The 18631-nt window shown below is 39.0% G+C and overlaps 1 protein-coding gene across 1 annotated transcript in view; it reads left to right on the forward strand.

The window, feature by feature from the left end:
* PPIL2 (peptidylprolyl isomerase like 2) overlaps positions 1-18631 on the forward strand; it is a 66968-nt gene that overhangs the window by 25086 nt on the left and 23251 nt on the right. Inside the window, exons 9-14 of the mRNA XM_014894560.2 lie at positions 1054-1129; positions 1918-2078; positions 3619-3694; positions 4899-5005; positions 16571-16660; positions 17985-18018. Of these exons, the coding sequence (XP_014750046.1) occupies positions 1054-1129; positions 1918-2078; positions 3619-3694; positions 4899-5005; positions 16571-16660; positions 17985-18018 (544 nt within the window). The remainder of the gene's footprint in view (positions 1-1053; positions 1130-1917; positions 2079-3618; positions 3695-4898; positions 5006-16570; positions 16661-17984; positions 18019-18631) is intronic.

The raw sequence follows: 18631 nt of genomic DNA on the forward strand, positions 1-18631 counted from the left end.
TGAAATTGTCAATCTTTAAATCAACCATGGTGGTCTGAGAAGCTTTGTTAATTTTTTTAGGATAATATATTTAATATTATTCATGTTAGGACATAATTTTTTGCATATGTAGCATTATTTTTATCCTGAACTAGGAACTATTGCAAATTATTTTGTTAGTTTGATATTTTAAAGTTTGAATTGTTTTCTGTAAGACAGACTTTCCATTAGTGACTAAGTGTGCTGGGCTGATGTTTTGACCTTTCTGTGCTGCAGAGGAGCTTGAGGAGAAAACCTTAAAGTCACTGTAAGGAGAGGATTAAAGACCTATTTAATAATAGTATAAAGTAACTTAGATCACCAGTAGGCATTCCTTGTTTCACTCTCTCTAACAAAAGGTCAGAGTTCTGCAGAAAGTTGCCTAGAGAGAGCATAAAGAATCACAGTTAATGGACTGTATGCTTTTGCTGTTTTCCTTCAGTGGTCACTAAATTGAATTTTCATAATAGCTTTTTTCTTTTCATTTTTGAACATAGTTCTGTAAGCACTAGTAAAAAAAAACCAAAACAACTGTCAAAACAGTTCTTATTGCAGAGACCTGCTCTGAGGTTTTATTTGTAATTTGAAATGCATTGCAAAAGTTCACAGAGCATGTGCAAATCAGGCCTAGGATTATAAATAGCAGGAGATAACTGATGTGCTTTTGCATGGATCTTAGACCAAAGCTCAGAACAAAGGAAAGAACCAGGGGATTGTCTTGTTCTTGCTCCTCGAGGATAGGGGAGACTCAGCTGAGTTCTGGTAGGAACTTCTGTAGGTGATGTATGGGTAATATTGTGTTTGGAACTGAATTCCAGATCCCTGAGGAGTCTGCTGTGAACAGACTCATTGCTGATGTTGGTTGGGGTTGATTGCTTTGTATTTTTTTCATCTTTCTGTGGTTTAGGGAGTATGGAAGTTATTCTGTCTCTCCCTGTTTATTTATTATGGTGTCTGCCCTTCAGTCCAGTCTGTTGCTTGGAATATGTGCCTACCAAGGGCTCTGATATTAGTTTTCTAAATTATTATTTTCAGGATCCAACAAACCTGGATAAGTTCAATGTCTCAAACTTCTTTCATGTTAAGAACAACATAAAAGTAATTGATCCAGGTAAGGATGAATTGAAGGTAGGCTGAGAAAACACCAACCCAAACATGCAAAATCTGGAGATGATGTTGTGGAATTGACTCTGTTTTCTGGAAGGACATCTCTCAGTGTTTAGCTTATTATGCTCATACCTGGTTTTTGGGTTTTTTTAATCTACTGTTGTGTAAGCAAGAATCTCTATTTCCCCCATCGGAAAAAGTGAGTATTATCTCAGATATGGAATATCTAATATCCAGCAAACAATAAGCATACCAAGACAGAGGACAAGTGAAACTTGTAAAAATTAAAAATTAAATTAAAATATTAACTAAATCAAATTCCACAGTCCAGCAGCTTCCTCCCCCTACTGTCACATTAAATATCTGATCCTGGGATTTTTGTATCACAGGCCTGTCCATTCAGTGAGGAGATGAAGGATGGAAGTTTATATTGTACCCGACTGTATTTTCTCTTTATTGTTCTATAAAAATTTTACAAGACTTGAATGGACTTAAATAGTTTCTAGTGGTTTCATATAAATTTTCATTATAGTTGGCTTGATTTTTTTTTTCTTGTACATCATATTGGCATTTATTGTGCTATATTTTGGGTTACACTGTCACTAGCATTATGCATTGCTATTTGTCACTGTGTATGAAGGAATATATATAGTTGCTAGATCTTTTTATTTAAAAAAAAAGTAGCATTAATATCTGGAAAATTTTTGTGTAATTAGTTATGTAATAAACTGAAGGAGAGCAAAATACAATGTTTTTTTTTAATTCTGAGTGATTTAACTTTGTCTTATCTAGATGAAGAAAAAGCAAAATTAGATCCATCTTACTATTTGAAAAATACAAATACAGAGACCCGAGAGACTTTACTGGAGCTTTATAAGGAATTCAAAGGTGATGATATTTTAGCAGCTACTATGAAGGCTCCTGAAAAGAAGAAAGTGGATAAGCTGAATGCAGTAAGTTGACTTAATTTGTAGTTTGTTACTGATTGACTTCTTCACGAATGGTAATAGTTGTTTTTATTCTTAGAGGCCGTATTGCTGTATAAACAAACACTGCTCCTTCTGTTTTCTCTCACACAGAAATTTGTCATAGATGAAAATATGAGAATGGTATCAGGATTCCTTAGACATGCATAGTATGTGTCAGTGAGTTTCTATTTGTTAAATCATTGCAAATGAACCTAAACATTTGAGAACTGAATCACAATAAGAAGGAAGGATCCTTATGATGTGGTTATGTATGTGTTGGCAGAAGCTTTTTCCCAGGTTGGAATCTCTCACTTTGAGTTTGTTTATCATTGCTTCCTGCAATTATTGGCAGAGAGAGCACACCTTAAGGGTAGTGCAAGTGAATAATTTCTGGTGTGGACAAATACATAAATCATCCACAGCTGCTCCTCCATTTTCTTTTTCCACTGGAATACAGGATTTAGTAGAATATTTTAAAGGATATTCTTTCAGGTGCATGTTCATGGTTGGCAAGAGAAACAAGTCATCTGCATCTAGATTTCCTACATCAAAGACTGTTTGAAATGGGAAGAGAGAGTATTCTTCTGTCCTTTAATGATTCTGGAATGTGTGTGCCTACTTGCTTTGATTTCACTTATATGAGAACTAACAGGAGGGCAGCATACAGCTTTTAATGAGAGGGCTTAGAGACAGATTAGGGAGTGTATGTGAGTAGGATCACAAATGCCCCCTTTTTGGGACATTGCAGTGTTGAAACAAAAAAAAAAGTAAGGAGAAGAAAAACGAGGGCAGAGGTAAGGATGAGCTCTACACATATTGGGACATATTGGGAAGTTGGATTTTCAGCTTATGACGTGGGTGAGCATAACTGTAAACTTGCTCAGGATGCAGTGAAACCTTAGGGAATGAGCAGTGACCTGGCTGGACTCTTTACAGGCATTTCCCTGGAACTGCTAAACATTTGTCTGGGTTTATTAGATCTTTGTAATTTACTACAAAATCCATGTGTGACGTTAACATTTCCCTTCTGCAGAATTACAGAGCTCAAAATAGACCTTGGGAACCATGGGACGGTGCCTCTGCACACAGCAGGGCCAGCTGTGGGAGGGGCTGGTCTGCTCTCTCCTGCAGTATCTCTGTGATTCTCTGTGATTCTGGATTTTCCTTCCACTCAGCAGCACTGAAGACTTCTACAGATACCTTGGCAGAAATACTCCTTGCTTATCTCTACCCGTGGCCATACAAATAAATTCTGATAACAGAATCTTTGCATAGAGATGTATTAAACTGGAGTGGAATCATTAAGCCCCTCTGGCTCAGTGCATGAGCAGCCTTAACTACAGTTTCATCAGAGCAAATGTGGGCAACAGATGGAGAATTATCACTGCACTGGGTATTTGTTTCTTTCAGTAGAAGCTAGAGCAGAAAATCTGCCTTCAAAAGGATGGCATTTGTGTGTTTCTAATGCTTATATAGGATCTTTGGTAGATAAATTCTAAGATCTTGCTTTTCCCTCTGCAAACAGGCTCACTATTCCACTGGAGCTGTAAGTGCTTCCTTCACCTCCACTGCAATGGTGCCTGAAACTACCCACGAAGCAGGTACCAGAATTACCTACCTACAAACCATTTATTTATTTCTAAGTTTCTAAGTGGGCTCCTTAGCACACATACATTTCTGAGGACTGAAGGAATGCATTGATAATTGGTCAGTGCTGATGCCATGGAAATGTTTTCCCTGATCAGATGTATTGTTACTTTCCAGTGAGGTTGTTCTGAAAATACTGGAGCAATTATGATCAAGCTTTGCCTTTGAATGACAGTTACTTCTTTTGAACCAAAATTAATGAGACATTTTCTATGCTCAGGGATAACAAATTGACATACTCCTATTTCTGAGTTAGGAATGGAATATAATCTCTCCTCAGATACCATGAAAGACCTTCCCCACCTTTCTGGCCTACCCCAGTATTAGAACAACACCAAATTTTGTAATGGTAACTTTTAGTTTACTGCTTTTCACACGAAAATACATTTTAGTACAAAAATTATCCAGCCTAAACACAAATGTATAAGATTTATTTAGTTTGGTTATTGATTAAATAGCTGAGTCATTGGTATTTCCATATATTTTAGTATAATATTTAATATTATATATAGTCAACAGTTGAGAAAGTTGGGCACTGAAATTTAGATTGCACATACTTAGGCAAAGATTGAACACATTGCTAAAACTATATTTACCAAATTCAGTTCCTTTACTTGGTAAGTGATTTGAGGGTGGCTGAGTACAGAAAATATCTGACTAACTGGATATTTTGAGAAAATGGGAATGGAAACATCATAGATTGATCCTTTGGTTTGACTTACCAGTCATGTCTCCAGTAACAGCTTCAGTTGTTTTCAGAACTGGGTAGGTCTCTGTATGTCAGCAGTTTGTGGTTGACTGATGACTACCTGCTTGGCTTCCAGGATTGACAAGAAGCAATTTGGGTTCAAAGTAACATTTGTGGTTGGTAGACATTGCTCAAAAATTATAGTTTGTAATACTGAATGCTTCTGGAATTTAAAATATACATTATTTGGTTGGTTCTCAAAGAGTTGGTGGTTTTACTATAATGGAAAGTGTTTTGCACAGAAATTAATGCAAGGTTATCATAGATGGATTGCAGAGTAGCATCCCTCAAGACCCAGTCCCACAGGAGAAGAGGTCAGACAGTAGGTTCTGTGAATTGTTTACTGATGATTTCTAAAGATCAATGAACAGGCTTACAGAGATTAATTACTGTCTTTTGCTTTGATGCAGCTGCTATTGAAGAAGATGTTGTGAGATACCAATATGTGAAGAAGAAGGGATATGTGCGACTTCACACTAATAAAGGAGACCTAAACTTGGAGCTGCACTGTGACATGGTACTGTGCCCCATAAGATGTATTTCTGTAGATAACAGCCAGAGTTGGAGCTGGCAGTGGAAATGTTTATAGATATAAAAATTAATTAACTGTATATATTTACACTATATGTGTAAGTGTTCTCTGTGAGTAGTCCCATCATTTTAGTGGACTACTTGCAATATGCCAAGGTATGTGTTTAGAGCTTCAAAGGGTCAGGATTAATGACCCAAACAATGACCAGGAAGGAAGAGAGCAAAGAGAAGGCAGAGCACAGTGAAGTGGGAATTACCCAAGGTTACACAGCAGCTTACTGACAGAACCAGGGAAAGGACCTCACTGAACCAAGAGCAGTCTGTCAGTCTGAGTCCATATAATTAAGATAATCAGAAATGGTTAGATTTGTTTCTAAAGCCTAGGCTTTATAGAACAAACTTAAATGAAAACCTTAGAATATATTTTTACTCCCCATTGTCCCAGTTCTTAAACTCCAAGTTTTCAAACACCTTCTCTTTGCCATTAAGAGAAGTTGATGTTTTAAAACAGACTGGAGTTTTTTATAGTCTATACAGTCTGATTCTGGGGAAAATCAGTGGCTCTTAAAATAATAAACATGGCAAGACTTCTGATAGATGAATGAGTTGTGGCGACAGTGATGTCTCAGACGTCACTGCTTGGGCCGTGTGTTTGCTTATTTGTTTGTACAGCCACTTCTATAAAAGGAAAGAAGTTTTCAAACCTTCCTGCGATTTTTGTCTCAGGATATTATAGGCCTGAAAGTTGGTATTTTAAGAAGTTGAAGGATGTGAATAGGGGTTTAAATGGTAAAACTCTTGTTTCTTGTGAGCCTCACAAAGCTTAAGGGCAGTGGTGCTGGGTAGCAGCTGGGATGCCTGGTGTGAAATCCAGGTGTACTGGGAGAATGCATCCATTTTTGTGTGCAAAGAAACAAACAGCATAAGCCTTCTGGCTTTGCCTTCTCTTCCTTTCTCTCACATGAGTAAGAAGCAAGATATGTGTAAACATCTCAAGCTGATCTATGCAAACAGCATGAGAATCTCCACAGCAGCATATCGTGTTAGTAATTCTGTAGGTCTCTGTCATCCCTACAGGTGTTTTCCATGCTCTGAAATAGTAACACTGTAATAAGGCAAAAAGCAGAGGATGTGAGTACAGCAATATTTAGGGGAAGTGGCAGAACGAGCAGATTGCATTGAATCATTTGTTTTGCCATATGTTCTCAAACTGGCTCCTGGCTAAAGCAGGCTGACTGCAGCTATTCTTATCAGCACGGGCTTTTTGGCCACATGTGTGACCACTGTCACTCAGTCCTGAGGACCCAGGCCCAGTTGCTCATTATAAACTTCCTGTATGATATCCATTGTGTTTCCTCTTTTTCCAGATGAATTCCTATTCATCCACCTTTCACACACTGAGTTTCCTCCTGTACACCCTGGAAGTGTGAGCTGTTTTACACAACCAGACACGCTCCAGTGCTTTCATAGGGGTTAAATCTGTATGAATTTAGCAGACCTTTGGCACTGCAGAGGGGAAAAAGGTACATATTTAGAATAAATAGGAAAAACTTGCTGCTGTAGGGAGGTTTTCACAGCATCCACCTTAGGTCATCATCCTAGGTCTGTGAAATCAGTTCTTTCCAGGAGACACTTGTTTTTCTCCCTTTACTAAATAAGGAGTTTGTGCTTCTAACTTTGGTTTTCCTGAGTCACACTGAGGTCAGCTCAGTGCAGACAGAGCAAACATCTTACAAACATATAGCACATACATAGGTCACAAACATATACACAAAACAGCTACAATTAATCTATTGAGACTGCAAAGAAAATGGGAAAGTGCCAAAATCTAAACATTGTTAAACACTTCCAGTTCACCCTGCTTGTGAATATGCATGGCAATAGTCTTAATTAGTCATTTGCCAAATTGTTATCAGCTTTTCTGCCTTGCCCAGTGCACAGGCTGGTCCAGTCCTGGGAGCTAAATTGAGCTGGTTTATATACAGAATTTGGTTTTCCTGTAAAAGTGTATAGTGTGGGTAAGGTCCTTGAATGCAGTCAGGGGGAACAGGACTGTACCATAAAGCTCACTCAAATTAAACTTCACAGGGGTTTTTTTTAATTGCTGAAGGATATCCTGTACTCCAGTCATTTTGGAAGCCATCCTGGCAGTGATCATAATTTCATTAATTTCAGTACTGCAAATACTGTGATTGTGAAATGTTTAAGGAAGCTTGAGGATGAAGTTGCTATGTAAGTATGACAGATAAATACCTGTGTCTGGTGGTAGGACTTGCAACATTTAAATTACATTTTTAAATGGCCTTGTGGTTTAGATTTCAATACATACTTTGAGGTGAAGTCTCCTCACTAAAATAGAGAGCAGCAAGTAACATACTTGCTCTCTTAGATGGTATGTGTACTGAGTCTCCAGTTGGATTTTCATGCCTCTTGTCTGTATTTAAGCAAAATATTCTTGCTATTGTGCTGTCAGCACTCAGCACTGCTTCTGAAATCTGCCCAGTATCTGTAGCCTTCAATACTGCCCTTGGGTGCTCACTCCCTGTTCCTTCACAGCTCTTTTGTCTCCTTTCTTTCCCATTTTTTGTGAGCTATTTGCCAGTGTGAATTGTTTGTAGTTCAGTCTATATGTACATGTGGAAACCTTTGTTTAAAAATAAATATAGAGTTCTTCATATACTAGTACTTTAAGGTGCCAGTCAGTAAGATTGATAGTGATGAAATTCTTCCTAGCACCAAAAACCTAATCAAGAGATGTTTTGTATTGATCCAGGGCAGGAAATCAGTGTTGCAGTGTGATTGAAGTCATCAGTTACTTTGTGACAAGATTCAGAAAGAGCATGAAATAGGACTAGAATCCAGATATTTTCAGTGTTTGAAATCACTTGTTTAGAACACCAGAAAACTTCACTCAGCTTCTGGAAGGATGGTGTGTGGTTTCAATCATTGACCTGAAAAAAGGCAATAAAAAGACTTTGGAAGATAAGCTGGATTTTTTCCCACCCTTTTGAATTTGTGTCTCACATGAGCAAAGGTACTGTTCTCTCTTGGGATCATAGCAGTGTGCTACTGCTTTTTTTTGGTCATTTGTTTTTTTCCCAATCCTCCTATTCAGATACAGTATGTTCCTCTTGATGGGGACTAATCAGATGGCCATTTGTAGGGACATTTTCCAGGAAGCTGAGTTCAGCTGTGCATAAGCAACATTTGTTGTATACACTAATTGGATAAAAATTTACAAAAATTCTACTTGCCAGAAGTAATTCTGGCAAGTACAGAAGATTTAACATCCAACAAGTGTTATTCTTTCACTTCTAGTCCTATGTATGTCAGACACATAGATTCTGAAGAAATGACTGATGAAAGGCAATGAATATCACTGAATTTCTTGTATTTTGTTTACTGTGACTTTTCTAGTCTCCTCAAATTCTTTTAATTGCTTTAATCGGGATGCTGCTGAGAGCAACTGCATATTATCCATGTGTATTCTGCTGTATTAGTCACTATAGTGATGGAGTTTTACCGTGTAGGTAGTGGAGATAAATATTTTTTAAAATATGTATCTACATATAAATAAATATGTAAATGTAATGCTCCAGGAGACCCTGTCAAAATGATGAACCCGTGGTTTGATGTTCTATCTCCCTTCTGTGCTGGATGTGTCCTCTGCATATGAGTGGTCACTGGGGTGATGATCTGGTGGTTCAGCATATGCCAAGAGCTGTAATCAAATACTAATCTGTAGCTGCCATGGCAGGTTTTATAAATTCACTTGTCTCTCTCAGGTTTAGTACTTTAGGTTTAAGGGCAAGATGGCAAAACAAAGACGAATGTGAGATGGATTTCAAAGCTCCATCTGACACTGCACAAATGCTTTTTGAGGTTTTAGGGCCTGGCAAACTCTGCTTAATGATGATGCCCTGGCATAGCTTTCCGAAGAAGCCATTGCTCTACAAACATTGATGTTTTAATCTTTTTAGGCCCTCTGACCTGTTAAATATGTCTGTGATCTATAAATGTGTAATCCAACCCCTGTTCTTTGAAATCATCTCTCCTTTTGTGTGAGGGACTGTTCTGAAGATCAGAAGCCTGTAAACTTCTTATCCATTTCCAATGGCAAAGAAGTGAGTTGCTGAAGAAATTCTTTGACCTCCTGGCACGCTGAGGTTCTCAAGTCTTCCCAAATCTCTCATTTTCTTTCTGATTTAAACCTCCATTTTACTTGCTTTCTATCAACATTATATTGGCACTGTCTGGGAAATAACTGGCTGATGTTTTACTGGTATCTGTTCATTTGGTAATAGGATTCGAGGGATGAAATACAGTGCTTGGAATGGTTGTAATGGCTTATTTCGTATTTTTTCATCAAAATAGGCCATTATAAGAAGAGCTGCAACTCTCAACTTTGAGAGTTCTTGTCAACAGAAACTAAGAACAAACAAAGCTGTGTTTTCCTGTAGAAGAGCTGGATAAGTCTATGAAAAAATATTTGTTAGAGAGGATGTTGTTACTTTTTGGTGTGTTTTTTCCTCCAAGTGTACAATAACAGACAGATCTATTGCTCTTTGGGACTGAGAGTAGGATGGCTCTGCACAGCCATCTTGATGAACAGGTCAATTCTAGGTTGTTCTAAGTGATTGGAAGCTGATATTTTAATAGTTTTAACTTTGGGGGCATAATACTCTGTCCTGGTTTAACTCCAGTCAGCAGCGAAGCCCCACACAGCCACTCACTCACTGCCCCACCGGTGGGATGGGGGAGAGGATCAGAAAAGGGGAAAACCTGTGGGTTGAGATAAAGGCAGTTTAACAAGTAAAGCAAGAGCTTTACACAAGCAGAGCAAAATAAGGAATTAATTCCTTATTCCTTATCCTTCCCAAGGGCAGGCAGGTGTTCAGCTGTCCCCAGGAAAGCTGGGCTCCATCACCATAATGTTTACTTGGGAAGACAAACACCATCCTTTTGAATGTCCCCCCTTCCTCCTTATTCCCACAGCTTTATATGCTGAGCTACTTCTCCATGAACCTGTCCCTGCTGCCCTGGGTTGTCTGTGTGTTTTCCTGGCAGCCTTTGGCACTGAGTAATTGGTGGAAAGGCATTTTGCACATTTGGACCTTTTCTGCCTTCCCAGCTGCCCTGGCAAGCTGGATCTGAGAAGGGAATTAATTGTTATTGGATCATGCCCCTTAATTTCTGACATTTGCAGACATGAGGTGCAGGCATCCCATACCAGCTGTGTCTGCCACTTAGTGATCCCAGACCCCAGGATGAGGTGGGTGGTTTGGAGTTACACAGCTGCTGCTCTTCTTCTTTCTCTGACGTGTTTCTTTTTGTACCTTGGCTGCTCTGATGAGAGCAAGGTGACCTTGGGAGGCTGACAGCTACCAGAGCTTCTCTGTCTAGCGTGGAAATTGTTACAGGTTGCATCTTCTGAAAAGGTGGGATTTATGTGCAGGCAGTTGCAGGTTGATGAAATGCCAGGGAGCTGCCATGGGACCTGCATTACTCCAAGTTTTAAGCTGCTGGAGGTTGCTTGAGCAATTAAAGTTGCATCCTCCTTTAGATGTATCCACTTGTGCTGTCCTGCTTACCAGTCCATCCTCATCAGCACCCAGCCCTGCACTGTGCTGTCTGACAAGCTCCTTAACCCTTGTGTGATGACAAATTTGGAGGGGGCAGTGGTGGGGGGGAGAGGATTGTTTTATTTTTTTACACTGGAGTAAATATAGAAGAAAAGTCAGAACTGTGGCTGACTCTGCCTCTACTAGTTCTCTGGAGAACTAGTAGTTAACATTGACAAATTAGATGACTGAATTAGATGCCTTGTTTCTTTTGAGTTGTGCTCAGCTAAACTGATTGATTGTCCCTGTGTTTGCAAAAATGTGAGAAGTAAAACTGAAGTGTGTCATCTTTTTACTGGCATCTTGTCTAAGCTGAGCATCTTGCTTAGACTTCAAAAAAGTTTTCGGTAACATCATGAACGTCAGTATTGTGGAAGAAATGCCTTTTAAAAGTGAAATTTAGCTATCTGCTGAAGTCTTTGCTAAGTAACTGATTAAATTACAGTGAGTTTCTGCGTAATGAAAATGCATTAATTCTGCTCTTTGTTCTAAGCAAACGTGGAGGCTTTGAGGTAGCAAAATAGGCAAATGTTTGCTATCAAGTCAGCAATCTATTTCCCAAGGCATAGTTAGCTTATTCTGATTCTTTTTTATTATCAGTAGGAGTCTGGCTGAGTGTTTTACCCCACAATGCCCCAATGCTTTCATGTCTCCCAGTGCTCACTCTCTGCAACTGTGCTCTTCTGATCACGGATCACAAATTGCCTGAACACGTTTGCTCTTGGTATAACCAGACTGAGAACTGTGTCCCGTAGATGAACTGTGCCTTTCTTGAACTGAACCACCATAGGCAGCTGTTGTTTGCCACCATCACCTGTCAGTGGCTCACTCCCTCTCACACTGGGGAGCTGTTAGCAGGAAGGTGGAGCTGGCAGGGAGTGGTGTTTAGGTCTGGAGTAAAACGTTTCTCCTGCAGGAAATGTCATGGGCTTCCCATGGTGAAATTCTTCCTGTGCTCTTGCAGTGGGCTTTGTGGAGTTTTGGGGTTTTTTGTCCCTCTTGCTGTGAAACAAATGGAATGTGCTTATAGTTCATTGGTGCAAAGTGAAATGGGGTGGTTTAAATGGCCTTCCAGAACAGTATTGGACACTGGAAACATTCACATGTTTCTTTCCATGGCTTGGAAGAGGAAACAGACACTTGCACCTGATAGATGGTTAGTGCTGAAATTGTACCATTACATTTAGCTCTGACTAAGCCCCAAATAAAGCCACGCTTTTATTGTTGAGTTGTCTTCTGTATGATGGGTAGGCTGAGTACTACAGATTGAAAGGTAGGGGGGAAACTGAGTTTAAACCTTACCAAATCACCTCTTTATGGGCTCATGCATTAGAAGAGTTGCTGAATGAACAATGGCAAGGTTGAAAATGGTCTATGTAAAAGTACATAAATGGATTAAAGCAAAATAAAATCCACATTGCATTTTAAAGGGGATCTATGTTAAGAAAATGGAAAGCTTTGTTTGAAGCTTTAGAAATTTCCATCACTAGTTCATGCCTCTTAGTAGCAGAATTCTGGCATTTGTGTGATAAGATGAAGGCTGTAGAATGCAATTTTAATTTGAGAGGAATGAGCTTTTCATTATTTCTTACTTTGAAACATAGGGTTAATGAGCATATAGCAAGGCTCTGTAGTTTAGTGCCACTACTACAGTCCAATTTAGAGAGAAAAAAGAAATAGAAAGGAAGTGGAATTAGCACAAGAAAATTATACAGATGTGCGAATGACAGCTTCTGAATGCTTAGTGTGAAATTTCCCTTCAAGGTTCGTGCACATCCTCAAGGGATGGAGCATTTTGAAATGATTAGCTCTTCACATAGTAAAGCCTTTTTCCTTGCAGTCATGGCAACAACTCAGGAGCTCTCCCCTCTTTTCCCATCTCCTGCACCTTGGCAACAGGAGTGCTGCAGGTTTTTCATCTCCTCCTGTTTGGCTCTTCACTGCCCAGTACAGATTCTGAGTTAAGGTAACTTTTACAAATGTAATGACCCATTGTAACTAATGAGAAAGGACAGCTGCAGACTGGGAAATCAGATAGGGACCTGGCTTGGTTGGTCCCACCCTTCAGGTCTAGGGATGCAGCAGGAGAGATGAATTTTACCTGGCTTGGAGCCACCCTTGCTGGCAAAATGGAAACTGAAATTGGCTCAGATAAAAATCTGTATTTGTCCTAGGAGTTTGTAGTAAGCAGTCAGGGTTTTTTTCTGTTTTGCTTTGGTTTTCTAAATTGTATATTTCTTTCTTCAGTGTTCTCCCAGTTTCATGATTTCATAGTCTCCTGCCACTGCTATTTTTGCAAGGTCATTCTTTGTAGCAATCTCTTTAACTCTGAAATTTGTCTGTGCATAGTAACTGGTAGAGTGCAGGTGTTTCCATGCTGCTGAGTGAGTTAGCTAAATGGAGACTTAAACCTACTTAGAAAACCATTGGGCTGTGGCCCCATTAAATATGTATATCTGTGAGCCAAGCAAAGCATTTGTGGCATCTTCTGGGATAAGTACTCTTCTAGATTCCTGTCTCAAATAATTTATTAAAACTTTACTGCTTGTCTTGGGTGTGAATTTTCAGCAGTTGAAAGACAGTTATCTGGCATCGACAAAATAAATAAGGGATCACAGTTGGAGCAGGTGACTCATTTTTGGTATAAATAAAATTTTTCTTCTTACTATTTGTCATTTGGAAAGAGGTGTCTTTAGCTGAAGGACATCATAGAGACATTGCATTCACTTACATGGTCCCATCCTGACCTAAGAAAAGGAGGATTTCTCAGGGCTTTCCTATACCACTCTTTGGTCAGAAAAGCCTTCCACAACTTTTAAATTTTCTTTTTTCAGACTGTCACTGCATCATTCTGAGAAGATATTGCAGTAGGTTTAAAACAATGTATTGTGTCAGTGGATTTCAGATCAGGTTAATATGGTGGCATTTTTCCCTTGGCTTCCTTACATATAGGTCTAAGTCATAGTCAGCAGAATAAAATAATTCAAGTAATTTCCTGCTTAATGTAAAAGAGATAAAGAGGGAAAAATTAGCTGTTGGTGTTAAGGCCATTTAAGGCAAAAGCAGCCAGAACTAAAAAGAGAGCCTGGAGCTCTCAGTGGTGAGAGAGCAAGAAACCTCCTGCATTTCCAGGTGCCTTGGCCATCCCCTCCTCCTTCAGAAATGGTGTGAGGCAAGTGGTGTGCAGGAAGTTTCTGAAGAAGGAGACAGCTTTGCATTCAGACACTGGGAGTCTGACATCTGCCACGAGATCTTACATCAAATAGCAAAGGCAGGTTTGTTTATGTGTATTTATATGTCATCAGTCTTTGTAGATGGAACAAAGACTTCAAAGACTGGCCTTGTTTGTATGGTCAGTGTGGAACACAACTTCATTACTGAGGATCTGCACCTTCCCCATAATCCTCAAGCCTTTGTCTCCTGATTTAGACAGGATGCTGCTTTAAAAAATCCCTGAAATGTGCTTGGCAGTGTGAGATTTGGCAAGAACATTAGCTGCTTTGAATAAATCAGATAATCTGAGCTAGATATTCTAGATCTACAGCATGACTGAAACTGGGGTTTATTGCTGATTGAATGCAAGCCTTCTTATTTGTGTCTACTCAAAAGCACTATAAAAGGTAGTGGTAATGTTGCTAAGGAACTGTTTACCTGCCAAATGTATCTCTGTGATGCATGAGGTGACCATGGGAACCAATTTGGTGGCAATTATTTAAAGAAAACCTTGCAGTGAAATGACTATTGCACATATACTAAATATTTCTGAAGTTGCATTTGAAAAGCTTATTTCTGGGAAATGGTATAATAGCCAGAAATCCATTTAGAGAGAAAGGGTCAGCACAGGTCCTGCATAAAAAATACATTACTAGAGCCAGATTTTTTGATGTATATTTTACAAATCATGTTTTGAAAATAAATAGGGAATCTGTTTTGGGTTATCAACTTTGTGCAAATTTAAAATGATTTGGTGTCCATTCCTAGGGGACTCAGTCTTTTGCCTGGTTTCATTTTTTGTAAAAAATTAATTACAGGTTGCTGTATTCCCCCTCGAGAACTTATTAACTGTGTGTCTCTCTCCAAAGAGTGCTTGGCTCTCAAGAGATAAAGTGCCTTAGGCTAAAAGCTGCTGATTCCATTTCTGATTTATAAAGAAATTATTCATAAATAAACTTCTTTTTATCCTTACTGACATTTTCCACAAGTAATAACTAACAGCAAAACACTAGGATCAAGGCTGTTATGATATTGTCTTATAAAGGAAGCATGTGCTGCACAAGTGATTCCTCAGGGGTTGAATTTTACTAGAAAGATTAAGTACAAAGATTATTTTAAAGCATATATGTTGAATTCAAAGGAAGAAAATTCACATTTACTATAAACATTGGAACTGTAGGAAACCTCCTGTTGCTTGATACAGTTTTTATGGGATATAGTTACTTATGGGTTGCCCTCAGGATGCCACCAAAGTACATGTCTTGGTGACATTCTACCATAAAGCCATTATGGTACCATTACCATTTAACTCAGTAATGAATTCTGTAGGAAATCTGAAATAATGGCTGGTGTAAGATTAGAATTTGCTAATTTTTTCACCTGTGGCCCAGCTGCCAGCTGTCAGCTGAGTAGAATAATTAAGAAAGCATCAATAGAGAGAATTTATAATGACAGGTAAAGTTTGTTTGGAAAATTAAGAGACATTTCAGTGTAAATAAAGAGAGGTGAGAATGATTGTGTTTCAGATGAGAAAATACAGCAAATTGAAGTTCTCTAGGGTTCTGGATGAATACTTGTATGGACTAGCTTTTCAAGAGGTGGAGATTATTTCAACCTTAAATTATTGTAATCAGGCTGGCCTTAGATTTTTTTTTTTTTTTGCCTTTAAGTCACTTCAGGTTTCATGGCTCAGTCTCTGTCTCTCAGCAGCTCCCAGACCAAGAGTGATGTCACAGCAGTGCAAAGTGAATTGGTGCCTTTCACAAGGACAGGTCCTGTCTGTGCCCACTTGCAGCTCATGCTGGGGCTTTACTTGCCAGCACATCCAGCAATAAGGATATTTTTAAGGCCTGTAAGAACTCAGATGTATTCCTTTGTGAAACTGAAATAGATTTATGCACATAATCCACAGTGGGGCTGGAAAACATGTCCAAGTATAGAAAACAGGCTGTTTCTGTACTTGTGTTTGTATGTCTGAAGGTATTTTAGTATTGCAGAGAAGAGAATCCATACAATTACAGTGGAAGGAAGATTAGGTGGAAAGTAAAGTTTTTCAGAAGGTACTGTTTGAATGTCATGGCTCATAAATTCACTAAATAACTTTAATTTGAACTGTAAAAGTGAATTAGAAGTTGACAATATATTTAGCATCTCTTTTTTGTTTAGAATTTTGAAAACTATTTGGGATTTTTTATTTTTCCTGTAATCCAGTGACTTGAGTCAGTCCCATTGTTGCTTCCAAGTAGTGAAGAGGACCAAATGCTTCTCTCCCGTTTAGCTTCAATGTGCTCACTTTGAAAGAGTGGAGCAGAGAAGTCAGGTTCTTTCTCACTCTGGTAAATTAACATTTTTCAGTGCCAGAAACCCCCCTGTGGAACAGAACTTTGATCCACTGCTGGAACTCAGTTACCTGCAAGTCTCTGAGCTTACCTGTGTTCACCATCATGAAGTCAACTGGGAACTCCCATTATCTGAGCTAATGTTCAGCACTTCTTTGTGCTAATTAGAAGGTCAGGGTTTAATTTATTTAATGCAGTATATCTCTCCATTGTGCCTTAGAAGAAGGTGTATTACAGACTTTTTCCTGGAGACAGAGCCTCTGTACTCTTTGAGTCCTGCATGTTTGTTTATTTGTAAGGCACAAAAAAGGATTCTTGTAACCACTGTAATAATTATTTAAAGGCTGTGCTTAATTAAAACTTCCCATTGTCTTTCAGACACCCCGGACGTGTGAAAACTTTATCAAACTGTGCAAGAAGAACTATTACGATGGAACAATTTTTCACCGATCAATTCGGAATTTTGTGGTGAGTATGAAAAAACTCAAAATATCCCACATATTTAACTTACCTCAGCCTTAGGTTGTTCCATGCATGACAACTGGCAGTGGATGTATATGAAATATACCATCAGAATGAGGGCTGTCCTAACCTATGCCGTGTGTACTTGTGGGTGTTACTAACAATTGTCTCTGACTGACGTTGTCACTCAGAACATTGCTGCATCCAGCACTGCCTTTGCTGGCATTGCAGACAGAGCCTTGAAGAGTCATTGCCTTGGCTCTTGTTATCTTCCCCAAGATGTGGGTGGGTGGTTAATGAGCAGGAGGAGAGAGAGGGAAATGCTAATTTGGATAAGTAATGCCGTGGCCTGTTGAAATCCCATTCAGATGAAACTCTAGCAAGCATCTGAATTTTTGTTTCGGGTAGTGGTACTTGGATATTATCAGATCATCCTTTCCTAGTGTGCTCCAGCCCTGGGTGCCAGAGCACCTTGTGTTCCAGAGCTGTGTCTTTGGTAGTCAAAGATCTTTATTTACAGAGTTGCAGTCCAGGCAGCTTAGGATATTGTAGCTGCCCTGTAACTTCCTTTCAGAAGAATTAACAACCTGATCCTGAAGGCAGAGCACATCTCACAAGGAACATCACTGGATGTTACATTCTGTCCTGTCATCCTACAAAAAGCTTTTTTTCTTTTGACAGCACTGTATCTCTCAGTTCATAGTTAAACTCACAACTAAAATTGTGCTTGTGTGCTATTGCTTTGAAACTGATCGTGTCGTGCTCCTTCCACTGGCATTCAAACACTGAATATTATTTCTGTAGATCCTGCAAGTGCAGTGATTAATGCAGTTTTGTTACTGAAAGATTAGTTTCACATGAGGATTTTTTCCTACTGGAGGTAATGAATGGGATACAGATTCAGATACAAAAATTATTCCATATTCCCCCTTTCCTTGCCTTCCCATCATGTGGAGGGTTGGTAGCAAAATGTAAAGCCTTTTCAGTTCCAAAAGCAGTGCATCATGAGTTAAAAAGCAGATTCTGATTCAGCACATAATAAAAAGGATGATCTGGTTAACCCATTTGAGATTGGTTATTTTCCCTATTTACCCATAAAAGACCTATTATTTTTATAAAACTGCCATTCTGCTTATGGATAAGCAGTGTCAAGGATGACAGCCAGCTGAAAATAAGCTCCAAATAAGTAGTAATGGTTTCCTTTTTGCTGACTTGTCAACATGACACAATATAGAAGGCAAAAAATTGAGCAGAATTGGCTTTTATGGTTTGTATTTAATGTCTTTCCCACAGATGCATATGTAACACTGATTTAATTTTAATTCTGCAGATCCAAGGAGGCGATCCGACTGGAACAGGAACAGGTAAGGTTGAGTTTGAATCAAGTAAGTTGTTCTCACTTCATGGACTGTGTTGTTACATTTACTTCCAGACAATTTAAAATTAAAATTCTCTAAATGATGGTATGTGGTACATTGTGTTTACTTTAGAACAGAGGTTTCATTGATATATTTTTATGACCATGTTGACTGTTCAAAATTTCATCTGATATATTCTCAATCTAAAGTTTGGGCACTCTTCCATGAAGAATTCTTGCTGTTTTTGCTTCCTCTTTCCTTCAGAAAATAAATAAATGAAAATTATAATGATTTTACAGCTGGTCTTCCAGGGCAAAGAACAAAGGAAGAAACGGAGTCATGCAAAGTTGCTTTCAAATTCAGTGTTAATGAAATACTTGAGACCTGCCTTGGAATTGGTGATTGGCCAGACACCATCTGTTCTCCCAGCTAGTTGACTTGTAAAGCCCAAGCTGCTCTTTTCCTGACTTTTTGAGATCACTGCTAAAAAACTCTTCCACCTGTTCTGTCTCCCTTGGTTGGAGACGTGGGAACAGGAGTGGTCAGGAGGCAGAGCAGCTGCAGGGTGTCAGAGCGTTGCCCACCACAGGAGACAGGTCATGGCATACCTCTGGTCACT

This window comes from Sturnus vulgaris, chromosome 19 (assembly GCF_052056855.1).
Source record: "Sturnus vulgaris isolate bStuVul1 chromosome 19, bStuVul1.hap1, whole genome shotgun sequence".
Taxonomy (NCBI): Eukaryota; Metazoa; Chordata; class Aves; order Passeriformes; family Sturnidae; genus Sturnus; species Sturnus vulgaris.